General features: G+C 38.0%; 1 protein-coding gene across 1 annotated transcript in view; it reads left to right on the forward strand.

The window, feature by feature from the left end:
- castor2 (cytosolic arginine sensor for mTORC1 subunit 2) overlaps positions 1-17208 on the forward strand; it is a 28852-nt gene extending 11644 nt beyond the window's left edge. The window contains exons 2-9 of the mRNA XM_048189597.1: positions 1104-1174; positions 2575-2768; positions 8040-8172; positions 10528-10651; positions 11026-11136; positions 12346-12428; positions 15058-15152; positions 15247-17208. Of these exons, the coding sequence (XP_048045554.1) occupies positions 1104-1174; positions 2575-2768; positions 8040-8172; positions 10528-10651; positions 11026-11136; positions 12346-12428; positions 15058-15152; positions 15247-15312 (877 nt within the window). The 3' untranslated portion in view covers positions 15313-17208. The remainder of the gene's footprint in view (positions 1-1103; positions 1175-2574; positions 2769-8039; positions 8173-10527; positions 10652-11025; positions 11137-12345; positions 12429-15057; positions 15153-15246) is intronic.
- Positions 17209-17587: the final 379 nt, after the last annotated feature.

A 17587-nucleotide genomic window follows, 5' to 3' on the forward strand; every position in this document is an offset into this window, starting at 1 on the left:
GCCTAATATTCCTGCTGCTGTCTGTTTTTAATGTTAATCAAACAACAAAAGAAAATCACTCATTGCTCTTGGCTGAATAACTTTTGTAACTTTAATAAGTATTTTTAACTTATACAGTGAAGACTATGCAGTGTTATTTTATGTTTGCCTACTTTATTAAATTCCTGTAACTGAAATCTCGCCTGTCAGACCTAACTAAAAAACCTGAAAAGCACTGTTTATTTCATTTGTACCTTTGTTATATTGTATTTATTTGTGCTTTTGCTTGTAATTTATTTGTTGACTGTTTACTTGTCTTCAATGTTTTAAATTTATATTAGTTAAGATAGTAGTTTTGGCTGTGGTATCAAAATTGGAATAGAGAATTGTGAATTTTCACTGATCTCTAAAATTTTGGTGTCATTACTGCTTGTTTTTCTGTAAAATAAGATAAAAAATATTTATGGCCGGTACATTTTCTTACGTCACCGGCCATTGGCTGTTTTAGGCCCTGTTCATAACATTTGCAAAAATGACTTTTCCTTTAAAAACATTTTTGAAAATGATTAAGATGTTTACACTCGCACGTTTTCAAGGTATATGTAACACATATTACTCTTTACTTCATGGTTACACTACACAACATTTTAAGAATCATTACATTTAAAATTATTATGAAAGTTTTATTAAGGTTTGATGAAACCAACATGAATGCATTGAACTTGAAGCAGTGTGGTTTATGTGTTTCTAAGCTGTTCTTGGTGGTTTCCAAGTTGTTTGTTACTAGCCAAAGTCACAGTGACGTTCTGGTCCTTCGATATGAGTGTTGCTTGTCTCATTTTTTTTTTTGTTTGATTACAAAGTAGCTCACAAAAGTAATAGCACACACCTCATCTTAACAAGCTTCTGTCATTCATGTCTACTCAGTTGTGTGCCAAAGTTTAATACTTCAAATCCCTAAGCCTGAGCAATAGACTTGCAAAGTGTGCATGTGGTCTGTGATCTACGTATGTGAGGCTGTTGGAGTAAATTGATGTTTATAAAAGCTTCGCAGGAATATGTTATTAACTCTGCTGCTTCTTGGCTCATAATTTCCATCTCTTTCTCTCTTCGCTTCTCCACAGATGTAAGTTCTTTAGTTTAACCGAAACTCCTGAGGATTACACCATCATCGTGGATGAAGATGGCTTTAAAGGTAGGTGTTGTGGTTACTCTTTTACTAGGAGTGCAGTGGGTTTAGTGCAGCCAGGCAAGATTAAGTCATGTAAAGTATCACAGATTCTCTATAATTCCTTGTAGCTTGAATCTCTGCCAATGTTTGACCACATATTGCTCCATCAACGGTCCCCAACCCCCCAACACACACATTTCCATTATGGGTTACTAGGGGTTAAGATGTCAGTGGCTTTGGTTTTGTGGTTGATTGAGTGAATCCATGTCATTACACACTGGTTACCAAAGTGAAACCCATTTGTTGCCATGGATACCAGAAGCTCTGTGTTGCGAAACAGGTACAGGTATTTTAAAATCCCAGGAAATTTGTGTGCTTGTTGGCAGCTTTTCCACCCATATTTAATTTGGAGAACAATAAATCTGACACCTGAATGTGTCTGAACACTCTTGGTCCGGATCTTCCCCCGTATTCCACGAGTTATCAATTAGGAAGGAAATCAATTGAGTTTTGTGGCTATTAGTCAGTGTTTGTTAGCTGTGAGTCCATATTACATAGACAAAATTCTCTTTTTAACTCTTTCCCCACCAGCATTTTTTTTTTTCTTTTTTTTGAGTTGCATTTTTGAAAATTTACACACCTTTCATGGCCCCCAAATATTTTGTTGTATGAATATCTGAACAAGCGATATATCAAAAGAAAGATCAGAGCTTTTGCTTTTAAACAAAGCATTTCTTTTTCATTTGGTAATGTTAGGTAGTTTTGATTTATATGCTGTTTAAATGTTTGATGATCATGTTATTTTACATGTGCATAAGCAATGCTTTTATCGCTTGTTTCTGCTGCTTTTTCGCCTGTGTTTTGATCTGGAGAGTCAGTGCTCGTTCAGAAGATGCGTAATAGCGCCCCCTATCGTATAACTGGGAGAACATGGATTGCCAGAAATTTCCATCAATGGCAGGGAAAGAGTTAAAAGGCACTGTCTTTCTCTTCCAATTCAATTATTTATTTGTGTAGCGCTTTTCATGATGCATATCATTTCAAAGCAACTTTACAGAAAATGTCTACATTACAAGTTACACTACATTCCAGTAAAACAAACAAAAAATATTGATAATCCCTTTTGCACTACACAGATGTCTGTACAGTCAGAAACTCCCTCCCACTAAAACCACCTCCAACAGATTATACTGAAGCCTATTTGTTATTTTACAATAGGGAAAAGCTTTCGATATGCACCACCCCAACTTCCTGTTTCAATAGCAAATATATCAACACAGGAAAAAAGCTGTGTCATGGTTTCATTGGGTCTTGAAACACTTCATTCCTCACGTAGTACCTTTAGATGGATAGATTGAGCAAAGAGTGTTAATGTCACATTCATTGCTCACATGACACTGTTTTTCTGTGTTTATCTGTTTCAGAGCTGCCAGAATCTGAGTATCTCAGTGTGGCCGATGCGACGTGGTTGGCTCTTAATGTGGTGTCCGGGGGCGGGAGCGCCACCAGCTCTCAGCCAATCGGAGTAACGAAAATAGCAAAATCAGTCATCGCCCCGTTGGCAGACCATAATATCTCGGTATTCATGCTGTCGACGTATCAGACTGATTTTATATTGGTGAGTCTCTTAGATGCTTAGGCTATGGAAGATATGAACTCTTAATTATTCAATCATTTTTCCCCATTAAAACGTTTGACGTACAAACGAATAGTACTTTTGACATTTTTGAAAGTGATATACACATGAGAATAAGGAAATTCATATGTAAGCATAATTTATATTTGTCTACAGAAATAATTTCAGGCATTTCAGCATAATCCTTTACATGAAATTCAAGATAAACACATTCAGTCAAGAGTTTCCAAACTTTTGACAGGTGTTGTAATTCACAATGCATACACTTACTGCCTGATGACAGAAAACGTACACTACGATTTTTCTTTTTTTCTTTTTCTTTTTTTTGAAGAAATTAGTACTTTTATTTAGCAAGGATGCATTAATTGATGGTAAGTGACATTAAAAACATTTATAATGTTACAAATGATTTCCATTTCAAATAATTGCGGTTCTTTTGAAATTTCTATTCAACAAATTATTCTGAAAAAAATGTATCATTGTTTCCACAAAAATATTAAGCAGCACAACTGTTTTCAACATTGATAATAATAATAAAAATAATAAAAGTTTCTTGAGCAGCAAATAATGATGCTGAAAATTCAGCTCTGCATCACAGGAGTAAATTACATTTAACAATATATTCAAATAGAAAAGTTGTTCACAATATTACTGTTTTTACTGTATTTTTGTTCAAAATATTTTATCAGTTTTATAATTTATGCGCATCTTTACGGAAGAGGATTAGGGCCAAGCAATAATAAAAAAAAAAAACCATCTCGAGATTAAAGTTGTTAAATTTCGAGAAAAAAGTCGTTAAATTACGAGAATAAATTCGTTAAATTATGAGAAAAATGTCGTTAAATTTCGAGAAAAAAGTCATTCAATTATGAGAACAAATTCGTAATTTAACGAATTTGTTCTCGTAATTTAACGACTTTTTTCTCATAATTTGACTTTATTCTCAACATTTTATCTCGACTTTTTTCTCAATTTAATGACTTTTTTCTCGAAATTTAACAACTTTAATCTCGAGATGGTTTTATTTTTTTATTATTGCTTTTTATTATTGCTTCTGTAGACAGATTATTGACTTTATTCTCAACGTTTTATCTCGACTTTTTTCTCGAAATTTAACGACATTTTTCTCATAATTTAACGAATTTGTTCTCGTAATTTAACGACTTTTTTCTCGTAATTTAACGAGTTTATTCTCAACATTTTATCTCGACTTTTTTCTTGAAATTTAACGAGTTTCTTCTCTAAATTTAACAACTTAAATCTCGAGATGGTTTTATTTTTTTATTATTGCTTGGCCCTAATCCTCTTCTGTACATCTTGGCGTTTCCATCAAGTGTTTTTTTTTTTTTTTTTTTATGCGATATCCCAAAATGCACATAAAAATAGGTGGAAGGAAACATAGCTAATGTGAGAGAGTGAGCTTGTGGGATGAGTTTCGTTCCCTTTCATGTAGTTCGCTTCACTTTTGTATAGTATCGCCTCATAGAATCATCTCCGATTTATTCCAGGGTTTACACTAAGACTACACTCATTAATTAAACTTCAGGAAATTATACAAATGCACACATCAAGAACTAAAAACATTAATGCTTTATCATAAGAAAAAGAACCGCAGTATTTACATGACAAACATGATGCAGTCTGTTGCGAAAGATTATATAAAAACAAGCCCTGTAATCTGTAGTCTGAATACGTTTCATTTTATCAGCAGTTAAAATACAGATTCACGCCTTCCCCATTTCATTGAATAAGATGAATCTGTTGCTTGTAATTTCATGTAAGGACATGGTATATGATGACATATGATGGTTATTGCTATTGGATGATCGAACTCTTTACATAAACTGCACATACAGTAAATACTAAGCTAGTCATCACTTCTCCTTTCCTCAAACCAACCCATCTACCATGACCACAGCCTAGTGCTGTCATCTCAGCACATTTCCATTGTGTGTGCGTGTTTATGAACACATGCCCAGTCTACCAGTGGTGGCACGGTCACCAGAGCCTGTTTATGAAAATAACAAGAAATGTGGGAGCGATGGTAATCTGGGGGTAGTTATGTAAAGAGGATAAAGCCTGTGGATCAGCAGCCGCTTACTGGAATTTACCGGAAAGTTCACGTTCCACACCAGCTGCTCCCAGACAGAGGAATAATCACAGAGCTTTATAGAAAGAGAGGAGATGACCTGCCTCCTGTGCTGGGCCACTGGAGAGGCCACTTCCTTCTCATCCTCTGCCCTGTCCTTCGCTCTTGGCCTGGTTACTCAAAACTTTAAAAGCAATTCAGAAATACCTGTACCTGTACCTGTATCTGTATCGGGCCCATCAGGCCTAGAGCACACCAGTGTCTCCTTTATTTAGATAACTAAAAAAAGTGAAAGAGAATATTGTCTTCCAGAGGAGTTGTTGAAGGATTTAAGATTTCCATCCCTGGAAAGGATTCACTGTTGTGTAAGGCTGAGCTTAATAGTCTGAAATATACCAGATATTGTATTTCAGCCTCTTGATGATATTTAAAGGGTTAGTTCACCCAAAAATTAAAATTGTCATGAATGCGCTTTGGACATTAATATTTTATCATTAAAGTGGTAAATTGTTTTTTGCGCAAACAAAGCACTCGTGTTGCATCGTGAAATTGAGGTGAAACCACTGGAGTCACTTTTATGATGTTTTACTGCCTTTCTGGGCCTTGAAAGTTATAGTTGTCTAGCAGTCAGTGTAGGGACAGAAAGCTCTCAGATTTCATTAAAAAGACCTTCATCAAAGATTTCTGTTCCGAAGAAACAGGTTTTATGGGTTTGGAACGATATGAGGGTGAGTAATTAATGACATAATCTTCATTTTTGGGTGAACTAACCCTTTTAATATTTGTATTCAGTATATTATTATTATTATTATTGTTGTTATTATTATTACAACCATTGTTACTTAATGCAAGAAATGACATACAGCAAAAATGTAGCTAAAATATTCAAAGAATGTTTTTCACAAAATTAACACGAAATGATTTTTAATTATTTTCATAAATATGCACATATTTTTACTAAAACATGTAAAAAGGTACCTTTTGTTTCACAAATCAATCAAACTTACCAACTCTAACACCATTTTTGCTAATGACGTTTAAATCAGAAGTTCTGCAGAAAGTAGTTTTTACCCAATTAGTAATTATAGACCTTTTTGGAGGAAAAAAAAATCAGTGTTTAAGTTTTCCAGTCAGGTTTGAGAGCACAATACAGTATAGAATCAGTCCTTTTAAAAGTTTACAATGATATTTTATTAACTGTCAATTCCTGAGGTTCAGCAATCTCTGTATTATTGGATCTTAGTTTGATACTGTAGATCACTGTCGGAATTCGAGGAGTGGCCCTTCAGTGGTTTAAGTCTTATTTGTCAAATAGAAGCTTTGAAGTCAATGTTGGTGAATTTTAATCGACATCAGCTCCTGCTTTTTATCGACCTCACCTCACCTGTGGGGTCCCTCAAGGGTCCATTCTTGGTCCACTCCTTTTTTCACTATATATGCTCCCTTTGGGATCTATTTTTAAGAAACATAATGTTTCTTTTCCCTGTTATGCAGATGACACACAGATTTATCTGCTGTTTCAACAGAATAACAAGAATGCCCTCTTTTAGCCTGTCTAAAAGGCAGGAAGACACCAAGCCGACGGTCGGCCTTCGAGTAGTTTTTCTTCGTCGCCGACTACGTTTTCTCAGTGTGTTCCACACCGTCGGCTGAAGTTGGTCCTCGTCTGCTTTTTTTCGGCCGATTCGAAATGTTGAATCGGCGTCAGAGCTCGTCGGTCCTTCGGACCATCTGATCATTCTGATTGGCTGTTCAGATACTGCCACCTGCTGGTTCGGAAAGGCATTTCATCTCACGCAGGCGCAGAACTGACGTGCTACTTGGCTGTCTAGCGTCGGTTTGGTGTGTCAAGGCAACTGTGGACACAGACACTGCAGACGTGAGCCAACCCCGCAGTCTACTTTCGTCGCCACTAGTTTGTCAGTGTCGGCTTGGTGTGTTTCAGCCTATGAAGGCTGGATGTCTCTAAATGATTAAAAACTCAATGAAAACAAAACAGAGATTACTTAATTTGTACCAACTGATAATTTTAATCTTGGTTCACTAGCATAATAAAATGGTGGTGAAGAATCTGAGTGTTTTATTTGACAAAGCTTTTAAATTTGATACGCAAATAAATGCTGTCAAATCCAGCTTTTCCCACTTGAGACTTTTGGCCAAAGTCAAGACATTTCTCTCTTTTAAGGACCTTGAGAAAGTCATTCATGCCTTTATTTTTTTCAAGGCTTGATTATTATAATTCTCTTTATACAGGAGTCAGCCAGACAGTGTTGTTGCGTTTGCAGGTAGTACAAAATGCAGACGCTTGAATGTGCTTTATAAATAAAGTAAAAAAGTAAAGTACAGAGATGCCACTACAACATAAACCTAATAGGCAAATTAAAACGTTAAAGCCTCATTAAAATGATTGCAGTATTTGTGATATTGCAAGCAAAATTTAATTGTCTGTGTATATATATTTTGCCCAGCCCGTATTTTGTAATACGTTCGCTCTTGTTTGGCTATATTTCGTTTTCTAATGAGGTAATGACGGTTAGATGTAATCTTTGAAGATGTTTTAATTCTCTGGAGCTTTTGTAAACTTGTAAAATAGTCCAAGGAAACCGTATATCCATAGATAGTTGCTCTTGAAATGCTGTGCGCAGCCATCAGGGCCTCACTGGAACACTCTGAGTTTCAGCTTAATTGGTTGCTTAAGCCATCCTTATGTATTGTTTTTACTGTAATGTATTCTGGGTTTGGTAGTGGTGTTTGAAATGCAAATGAATGTTCCTTTTGTGATGTGTTTGAGTCAGCTGGTTTTGGTTACTGAAGAAAATGGCAGAAGTGTAATATTAGGGTTTCTACTTGTGCATGTTTGTATTTCCCATTTATGCTGAACGTCTCTGCCATAAATGCCAAAAAAACAAAAGTTTGGTTTGTGTTTGTACTCCTGTAAGGAGGGATAAGGCACATCCAGATAACTTGCTTGGTATTTGCCATCTCTACTTTAGATACTGCAGTACATCATTATCTAACAGGGTTTGGCACTGTCTGCAAACATTTTGTATATGTTTTACAATTATTTATTCCCTCCTTGAACACCTGAGCTCATTAAACCTGGTACATCACATAATATTTTTATTAAATAAAAACTAAATACCGATGTATGATTCTGTCCATAGGTTCGAGAGAGGGATCTGCCCATGGTCATGCACACGCTGTCCTCGGAATTCACTCTGCTGAGGGTTGTCAACGGAGAAACTGTTGCTGCCAACAGTACCGGGGTCACCAATGGTTTTGTCAAGCCTAAACTGGGTAACCATCAGTCATTAGTCTGAGGGTGTGTCGACACAAGGCATCTTGTGTAATTACGGGACCAAGTGATGCTTCCGAGATTTAAAGTGCCCCTATTATGCTTTTTCTGATATCCCCTTTCATATAGTGTGTAATATAGCTGTTTGTGAATGTAAAAAGTCTGCAAAGTTTCAAAGGCCAAAGTGCACGGCAAATAGTTATTGTCTCCCAAAGGAAAGAAGTGATTTCTGAACTTCCTGAAATGAGTCGTCAGTAATTCCAGTCTTACTACCGGTTCGAACATGAGAGTCCTGAAAAGTGAAGCCAAAAAGCGTCTGGATCGCCCCCAGGTGGCTGGAAGCAATGTAGGTCATAAACTCCGCCCTCTCCATGAGATGTAGTGGGACATGACACAAACTAAACCATCAAATTACACTTTAAACATTTTTTTTTTCCAAAGACGGTTTCTGTCATTTTAGGCAGTTTTTATCATGCTGGTGTTAGTTCAAGTGTTCATTCTTTAAAAAAGTTTGGTTTTCGTTAGTTATTTGTTGCTATAAAGACGGGGGTGAGACGTCATGATTGACAGCTGAGATTGACAGCTTCTCTGAGTGAAGTAGTCACTGAGGCACCAACGGATGTTTTTTCTGGATCTTCGTGAGGTGATTGGAGCTTTAACTTTAATTTCTACGTTTCCATAACTGTTTATCTCACACAGACAAAATGAGTTGTTCTGAGTTTGGGCAGGACCTCGATATCGCGGCTCCACTTCGCGCTCACTACTGCGCAGACTCGGGCTCTAAGTTCACTATGCGCTGACTCGAGACTCAGTCTCAATCAGTACCATATTGGCACACTGGCACCTTCACTTGCTACAATGGAAGAGAGTGAAGGTGTGTCGTCCATCTTTTTTTTTTACAGTCTATGGTTCAAACTGTAAAAAAATTGCATAATGTCCGCCTATGGTCTTCACTGGCTGTATGTGATGTGAACGACGTCTACTTTAACCCTCAAACACTGTAGTTGTAGCTGAGACTGGAAGAGTTTGATTCATGTTGTTGACATGTCAAGAAGACACTGTTTTCTGTGCTGCGAAAGCAAATCCATTTTGCATGCACTTCCAAAAGATGAGGACTTGAGCTTGAATTGATATAATAAAACTGTTATACAAGTGCTGAGGAAGCCTCTGGAGGTGAAATTCAGATATGGTAATGGCTGTTTTGTTTCCCACACACACTGGAAGCCGTAGACCAATCACAACAGACTGGGCCATCTGACCAATCAGAGCAGAGTAGGCTCTCGGAAAGGAGGGGTTTAGAGAGACAGAATCTTCGATTGACCTGTGTGAGACACTGTGAGGAAAGAGGTTATGCTGGAATGTGTATTATGAGAAAATGAGTGTTTTTGACCTTGGATGCATTGTATCCAATTGTAGGAGACCTCCAAACTTAAGGAGGCTTTAAAATGGCATAATAGGGGCACTTTAAAGGAACCCAAAAATGAAAATCATCACCATTTACTCACCCTCATGTAATTTCAGTCTTTTTTCTTCTATGAAACACAATCTTGATTCTACAGAAAAAAAGTCAGTTATATAGGTTTGGAATGACAGAATTGTTATTTTTGGGTGAACTCTTCCTTTAAGCTATTTAATCAAATGATCGGTGTAGATCTTGTATATCAAACCATATTTTACTACCATGACGCAAAGACTTGGACTTACAGTAGATGAGCAGCCAGACCTGTGTAATAGAGAAACATCTGCTGAACGTGTCTGTGGTGTGGTTAGGCATCAGCTTCTGCCTTTGGCAGTCATGTTTGACATTCTATGTTTAAGGTCAGCATGAAACCAACTGAACATATGTTCTTGATCTTATTGTGCACAATTCATTGGTGCACGTTATTGTAAAGGAAATAATGTCCTTTTGTGAACTTCCATCAAAATGTAATAAGTTGCATCTGAAATGACTTTCCTGGTTCCTGGAAGTGATATTAACTGTTTGCCAAATATAAGCAATGTTTCAGGCTGCTGTTTTAAGTCATGCAGCCTATCTTGAAAATAGTTTATGCAGTAATTTATAGAGACCATATGATGCTCATTATTTTGTGCATCATATTTTAATAATGAACATATTATGTTAATTATTTTGAGTGTAATACAATAATATATAATATATGCATTTTTTCGGAAAGTTACATTTTTCGGTCTAAAATGCCCAAAGACCACCGGCGGGTTAAACAGCTTATCAGACTTACAAATGTATCCCTTCATGAAACATCCTGACCGACACACCAGCGGTGGATCTGCATTGTTAATGCCTGAATGTTTACAGGCCATTATTGTAAAATAAACAACTCTCTTCTTCCTTTCCTCAGTCCCTCGGCCAATCATTCACCCTCTCTCCAGCCCCAGTAACATGTTCTGCGTTACCAGCCTTGACCCCGACACGCTGCCCTCGGTGGCCACACTGCTCATGGACGTCATGTTCTACTCGGGCGGGTAAGAGCTCCACGCCGGGCCTCTCCTCCTGGCTCACATATGGCAATAACCGAGAGCCATCTGCCAGATCTATTAGAGAATGATGATAACACACACAGGGCGCAGTAGGGAGTGCATTACGTGACGGCTGGAGAAAAGACTGGAAATAAGACGAACAGTGTGTATTTGTACTATTTTGCTCTTCCTTATAGTGGCTGAACTTGTTTACTGCTCCGACATTGGCATCAGGCCAACCCTTAGAGGGAAAGATCAGATCAGAGTTGCCTTTATCATACTCCTCCCATTTTTTTTCTATTCCTTGCAAAAGTGTCAGCTGAGTTCAGCTCTAATGAAGCTTGTGTAACAACAAGAATCCCTGCTGTGCTTCATTACAGAGCGAAAGAGACCGGGGGGCAGAGCGAGGATTCTGGACACATCCGCTTTTTCTCCTTCTCCCTGATCGAGGGCTACATCTCTCTAGTTATGGATGAGCAGACGACCCGGAGGTGAGACCCCACCCTGCTCTGCCTTTAACGCTCTATTGAAGTCAACGTGAAAACACTTTTGACCTCATTTACGTTCTCAATACACACCCCTGGTCTTGTGCATGATTCATCAGCGCATGTTCTAGACCTTAGTCAGGGTAGCGCCACATGTCATTTTTGACAGGAATGAAAACAAGGTTGTGAGGGATAGAATAAAGTTCAATAGATTGTACTGTTGTGTAACAACATGGCAATTGTTCTGTTAACCAGTCTTTCTGGGAAAAAAAAAATATATATATTTTAGTGGACAACTCCAGGAAATGGTTTTAAAAGTTGTGAGTTGTGAAAATTGTGAACTGAACCTTTTATACAGTGCATGCCTTTGGAAAGACTGTAAGTCTATCCTTCACAGTTTCTTTTTCATCTGCGTTAAATTCAATAGCCTCTGAAATGACTTTACCGTTTGGCTGACGTCACCTACTCCATTATTTTTTTTTTCCAACACATTTCCTCCAGCCACCTGTAACACACTTTGTATTAATCGCCCACTTTTCTTGATCCAATATATGGAAAGTCACATCACAGTTCACCCAAAAATGAAAATTCGGTCATTTACTCACCCTCATGTCATTCCGAACCCATTAGACTTTCGTTCGTTATTCAAAACACAAACAAAGATATTTTTAATGAAACCTGAGAGATTTCTGTTCCTCCATTGAAAGTCCACGCAACCAAAACTTTGAAACTTTAAAAAGTTCATAAAGACATTGTAAAGTTATAAAACCCCATATGAAACCTCATTGGTTCTTTCAGAAGCTCAACCATACTTGCATAACACAGAATAAATCTAATAATAATCTAAATCATAGAATAAATTATTATAAAGTGATAGTTTCTCTTCCGTTAGGTCGTCAGTTTTACTAGATCTGTGAACTTTTATGAAGCAACAAAGTTTTAATCTCTCAGGTTTTCATTTCTTCATTTGTGTTTCAAAGATGAACTTTCAGTTCATTGTTATATACACAAACAATATTAGACTGCATCAGTTGTAAAAGTGGATTTCTTTCTTTTGAGTCAACTTTGTCTGTACCCCTTTTAGCCTGTTGAATCATGTCTTTGTGTTTACGGTTAAAATGTAACTTGCCTAATGAATTTATTTCTGATTAAATGTACAGTGTCTTTGTTTTGTTATCATTACATATGGTTTAGATGCTGCTCTTTTCTTGTCAGGTTTCCAAACAATGTCCTCTTCACCAGCGCATCAGGAGAGCTTTGGAAAATGGTCCGCATCGGAGGACAACCCTTAGGGTTTGGTGAGTTCAGGCTAAAACTGTGTAAACAGCCTGCTGTTACTGTGACAATGAAAATCCCTTTGACCTGAGCAATATCTAGGAACCAGAATTTTGGGTTGGTTCTTTAGACTTGAGCCAGTAAGCAAGCACACAGAACACCCTAGCAACATGCTCAAAACACCTAAAACATGTTAGCAAATGCTTAGCTACATTCTGTCATTATGATAGCACTCATATTTTGTTTGATTTGTAAAACTCTAGATTTTTGGAGTAACATAAAGGGTTAGTTCACCCAAAAATGAAAATTTTGTCATTAAGTACTCGCCCTCATGTCGTTCCACACCCGCAAGACCTTTGTTATTTTTTGATGAAATCCGAGATGTATATGACGTCCTTCAATGAGACGTTAAACCGAGGTCCTGACTCTCTGTGGTCATTAAAAATCCCATGGCACTTCTCGTAAAGAGTAGGGGTGTAACCCCGGTGTCCTGGCCAAATTCCCTCCATAGGCCCTTACCAATAACGGCCTCCTAATAATCCCCATCCATTGAATTGGCTCTTTCACTCTCTATCCTCTCCACCTACAGCTGGTGTGTGCTGAGCGCACTGGCGCCGTTGTACTGTGGCTGCCGTCGCATCATCCCAGTGGATGCTGCACACTGCTGGTGGATGAGGAGAGACCCCTGATATGATTGTAAAGCGCTTTGGGTGTACAGTAGTACATATAAAGCGCTATATAAATGCCTCATTCATATGAGTCGTCCATAGTTTAACCATTTAACCACCACATTTAAGGTCCAGAAAGGTAGTAAAGACATAGTTAAGGGTTAGTTCACCCAAAAATGAAAATTATGTCATTAATGACTCACCCTCATGTCGTTCCAAACCCGAAAGACCTCATTCATCTTTGGAACACAGTTTAAGATATTTTAGATTTAGTCCGAGAGCTTTCTGTCCCTCCATTGAAAGTGTATGTACAGTAGACTGTCCATGTCCAGAAATTTAATAAAAACATCATCAAAGTAGTCCATGTGACATCAGTGGGTTAGTTAGAAGTTTTTGAAGCATCTAAAATACATTTTGGTCCAAAAATAACAAAAACTACGACTTTATTCAGCATTGTATTCTCTTCCGGGTCTGTTGTCAATCCGGGTTCAACGACTCCGCAGTGACGCTGCTGACAGCTTCGTTTACTGTATTCAAGCTATTCTACATTGTTTGTATTTTGGTATTGCTATATTTTTTAAAATGGTGCGTAAGTGTGCATGTCGCGGATGTCCTAATCACCATAAACAACGACGTAAAAGTGCATTACCAACGCCGACAGATGAAAGGATTCAATGGAATCAATTCAATGGAAAGGATTCCGGAAGAGAAGACAATGCTGAATAAAGTCGTAGTTTTTGTTATTTTTGGACCAAAATGTATTTTCGATGCTTCAAAAACTTCTAACTGACCCACTGATGTCACATGGACTACTTTGATGATGTTTTTATTACCTTTCTGGACATGGACAGTATACCGTACATACATTTTCAATGGAGGGACAGAAAGCTCTCGGACTAAATCTAAAATATCTTAAACTGTGTTCCGAAGATGAACGGAGGTCTTACGGGTTTGGAACGACATGAGGGTGAGTCATTAATGACATAATTTTCATTTTTGGGTAAACTAACCCCTTAAAACTGTCGATGTGACTGCAGTGGTTCAACCTAAATTTTATGAAATGACAATAATACTTTTTGCACGTAAAAAAAAAAAAAAAACATTAAAAAATAATTAGTTTATTCAACAATCTCAAATCTTCCCTATCATTAATCCTTGCGTAGTTGCCGCAGTAAGCACACTTCAGCGATTCAGTGTTTAAATCCAAATGCCAGCTCAGTATTGACCGACGCTGTTCATGTGAGCAGGACGAGGCATGCGCGTGATGCTGATGCAGGAGCCGGCCACTAATAAGTCTGCGTTCTGACATAGAATCTGGGAGCGCTGGACGCAAACAACAAATGAGAATGACACAGAAGAGAAGAGATTGAATGAAGTCGTTATTTTTGTTTTGTTTTTGCACACAAAAAGTATTCTCGTTGCTTCATAACATTAAGGTTGAACCACTGCAGTCTCATCGACTGTTTTAATGATGACTTTAGTACCTTTCTGGACCTTGAAATTGTTGCTGTCTATGGACGAGTCATATACCTCTCGGATTTCATCCAAAATATCTTAATTTGTGTTCTGAAGATGAATGAAGGTCTTACGGGTGTGGAACGACATGAGGGTGAGTAATTAATGACAGAATTTTCATTTTTGGGTAAACTAACCTTTTAAAGTGCACTTTTTGCAACATTTTGAGACAAAAAAGATCCATCTTCATCTATTGTCAATTGTGCAGCGATGTATATGAAGCTCTCACACACGTCACTTTCAAACCAAGCTGCCATTGGTTGGTCAATGTGGTGAATTTGCATGACCAGAAGTCATTCCTCGTGAAATTCCCGATCGTGTGGTTTCCTTTTGAAGTTTTTTGCCAACAGTAAATGTGACCGGACTTCTATGCACACAATATACCTCAGTTAATAAGATCAAATGCACAACTGTCAACTTGAGGATGCGGTAGTTGAATTTCTAATGAAAGTCGTTTGTCCTCCATCAGATGAATGTGGCATTGTGGCTCAGATATCTGAACCGCTGGCGACCGCTGACATTCCAGCCTATTATATCAGTACCTTCAAGTTCGATCACGCTCTAGTGAGTTTCAGCATTCACAAATAAACGCTTTCCCATCTACTAATATTCAGAACGTGAGGCAGGGTTTAACGCCAGCCATCTTGTCTCCACCCAGGTTCCTGAGGAGAACATCCAGAGCGTGATTGGAGCCTTGAGGACCAATGAGAGCACAGGACAGTGAGACGTTTGGACGGGAGTCCCACTTCCCTGAAAACATTTAGATTTCTTATGTCAAACTCTTAAAGTGCCAAGATCTTACCTGAGGCGTGGTTATGGGAGAAGAATTTGAAGGGGAATGAATAAGCGAGGGGGCGGGGGGGTCTAGTCTTGCAGTCGGTATTGAGCGACAACATCACTTCCTGTCTGTTTCCTGCAAAAAAGAAAACCCTAATCCCCACCCACCTCTACAGGGACCCTGCGATAGTGTGAATCCAGTGTTTTTCTTCTCTTCTTTTTTCCCCGCCCCTCTTCCTCTTATCCACTCCTCCTCCTCCTCATCCTCCGCACATCATTTTACCATGGCAACAGGGCCTGGACTTCAGATAGCGATTCTTAAGATGTTGCAAATAACCATTATGTACTAGCGGCAGGTCCTCCTCCTAGAGGACACAGAATGTACTCCAATGTATCTTGAGATTTATTTTTAGTTTTTCCTGCCCCCCTCCTCCTGTTTTCCCTTGCAGTGCCAAGACACGGGGCATAAACACACTCCTCGTCTAAAACATGTTTTTTTGGATGCTATTTGATGGTTCAGGGGGGTTTTGTGTGTGTGTGTGTCACAAGTTAAGTCTGTGAAAGAAGCTTTTCACGCTCATTGTTTGGAAAGTTTACCGTTTTTATTTAGAGCTTTTTGTTTCTTTCCCCTCACCTCAATCTTATGTTCACATTTCAATGCCAAGTGGCTGGGTAATGAATTAGTAGCTGTTGTTGTTGTTGCTGTTGTTGCCGTTGTTGTTTTTGCCTTCAAAGTACAATCAATGGGTTTTCTGTCCACCCAGCCGAGTTGGCAGCAATTGGAAACGAGGATTCAGGTGAGGTGAAATCTGTTCACACGCCCTTGTTCAGGTTAAATACACATACACGAATTGTGCAGTTTACTGTACTGATGGGGACGTCGTTTTTATTTCCGCCCTGGAGTCGTTGCGCGCTTACGATCGCACAAAATGCCTCTTTAGTCTTCACCACTACTCGCTCTTTTGAGTATTTTGCAAAGCTGTCTCTTCATCCACAGAGAAAAATTGTTGGGGGAACCTGTCGTTTGTTGAATGTTAGTTAAGATCAGGTGTCGCAGACACCGGCGTTAGTTTAGGCCTTCAAGCTCCCCTTGTCTGCACTTTATTTAAGGTCTATCTTACAGATCTTACTCTTCTGATGTGAAATACCGGGGATGAGTATCTTCCCCTTGAAGGAGTCTCTTTTTGAAGGGGTCATTTGTTGCTCTTTACACATGGATGGGTGTCTTTTTCCACAAGCTTTTCTTCTATCTGCTATCAAGCAGAAATTTGCAGAACCATACATTTATCAGTGTTAAGAAGAGGTGACCTGTTTGTTTTCTGACAATTTTTTTCAGCTTAGTTTGTATTTAGGTTTGATTTTTTTTTTTTTTTTTTTTTTTAAATCGTTACTTTTTTTCCCCACTGTTTGAACCATGTTTTCTTAAGCGTACAGTGGGGGTTTACATCATGCGAAACTAGACCATGTGCCAATTGCGGATTTATCTAGTTTATGAAGATATTTAGTCATATCTGTGATTTACAAATGATTTCTGTGGGATGATATTTGCTGAAGCTACTTCTAACTACCCATATGAATGATTGATTTGGAGAATTTGATTAAACCAGCTCAAGACACCAGAAAAGAATCATGAATCGATTGCTTTTGTTTCACCTTCATGAATTTTTTTTTCTGTCTCTTGACACAAAGTGTAGGTCAGAAACTGTTCCTTTATACTTGCACATTAAAGAGGGTGACTTTCAACTATTCCCTTCTTTTCCCTCAGAATGTATACTGCTTTATAAATGGTACTATGTGATCTATCAATACAGTTTGGTACAAATAAAATGTACTTGATTCTGAAGGATAGAGGAAATTTAATATAACTTCAAATGACATTTTTCTTCCTGAAAGTCTGCTTTTGTATGTCTGCAATCTATATTTAAGGCATCCAACAACACAGTTGCTTCCCTTTTGGGGTCAAGGAAAAACTGCACATATCAAGGAATTTTTAAAGTGATTTTCCAGGCCTGGAAACATAATGAAAGAGTGCATTATGTTATATGTTATGCTCTAAAAAAAAAAAAAATAATAGCAACAACTAGCAAATTTAGCATTGGGTTTGAATTGTCACTCACATGACATCAACCAATAGCAAACCACAATTATCCAATCAATTTCTGATAGAAAAAAAAGCAAGTCCCAAATTACATTTTTACTTGTTCAAAATGCTGTTTCACTCT

The sequence above is a fragment of the Megalobrama amblycephala genome, linkage group LG4 (assembly GCF_018812025.1).
Source record: "Megalobrama amblycephala isolate DHTTF-2021 linkage group LG4, ASM1881202v1, whole genome shotgun sequence".
NCBI classification, from domain to species: domain Eukaryota; kingdom Metazoa; phylum Chordata; class Actinopteri; order Cypriniformes; family Xenocyprididae; genus Megalobrama; species Megalobrama amblycephala.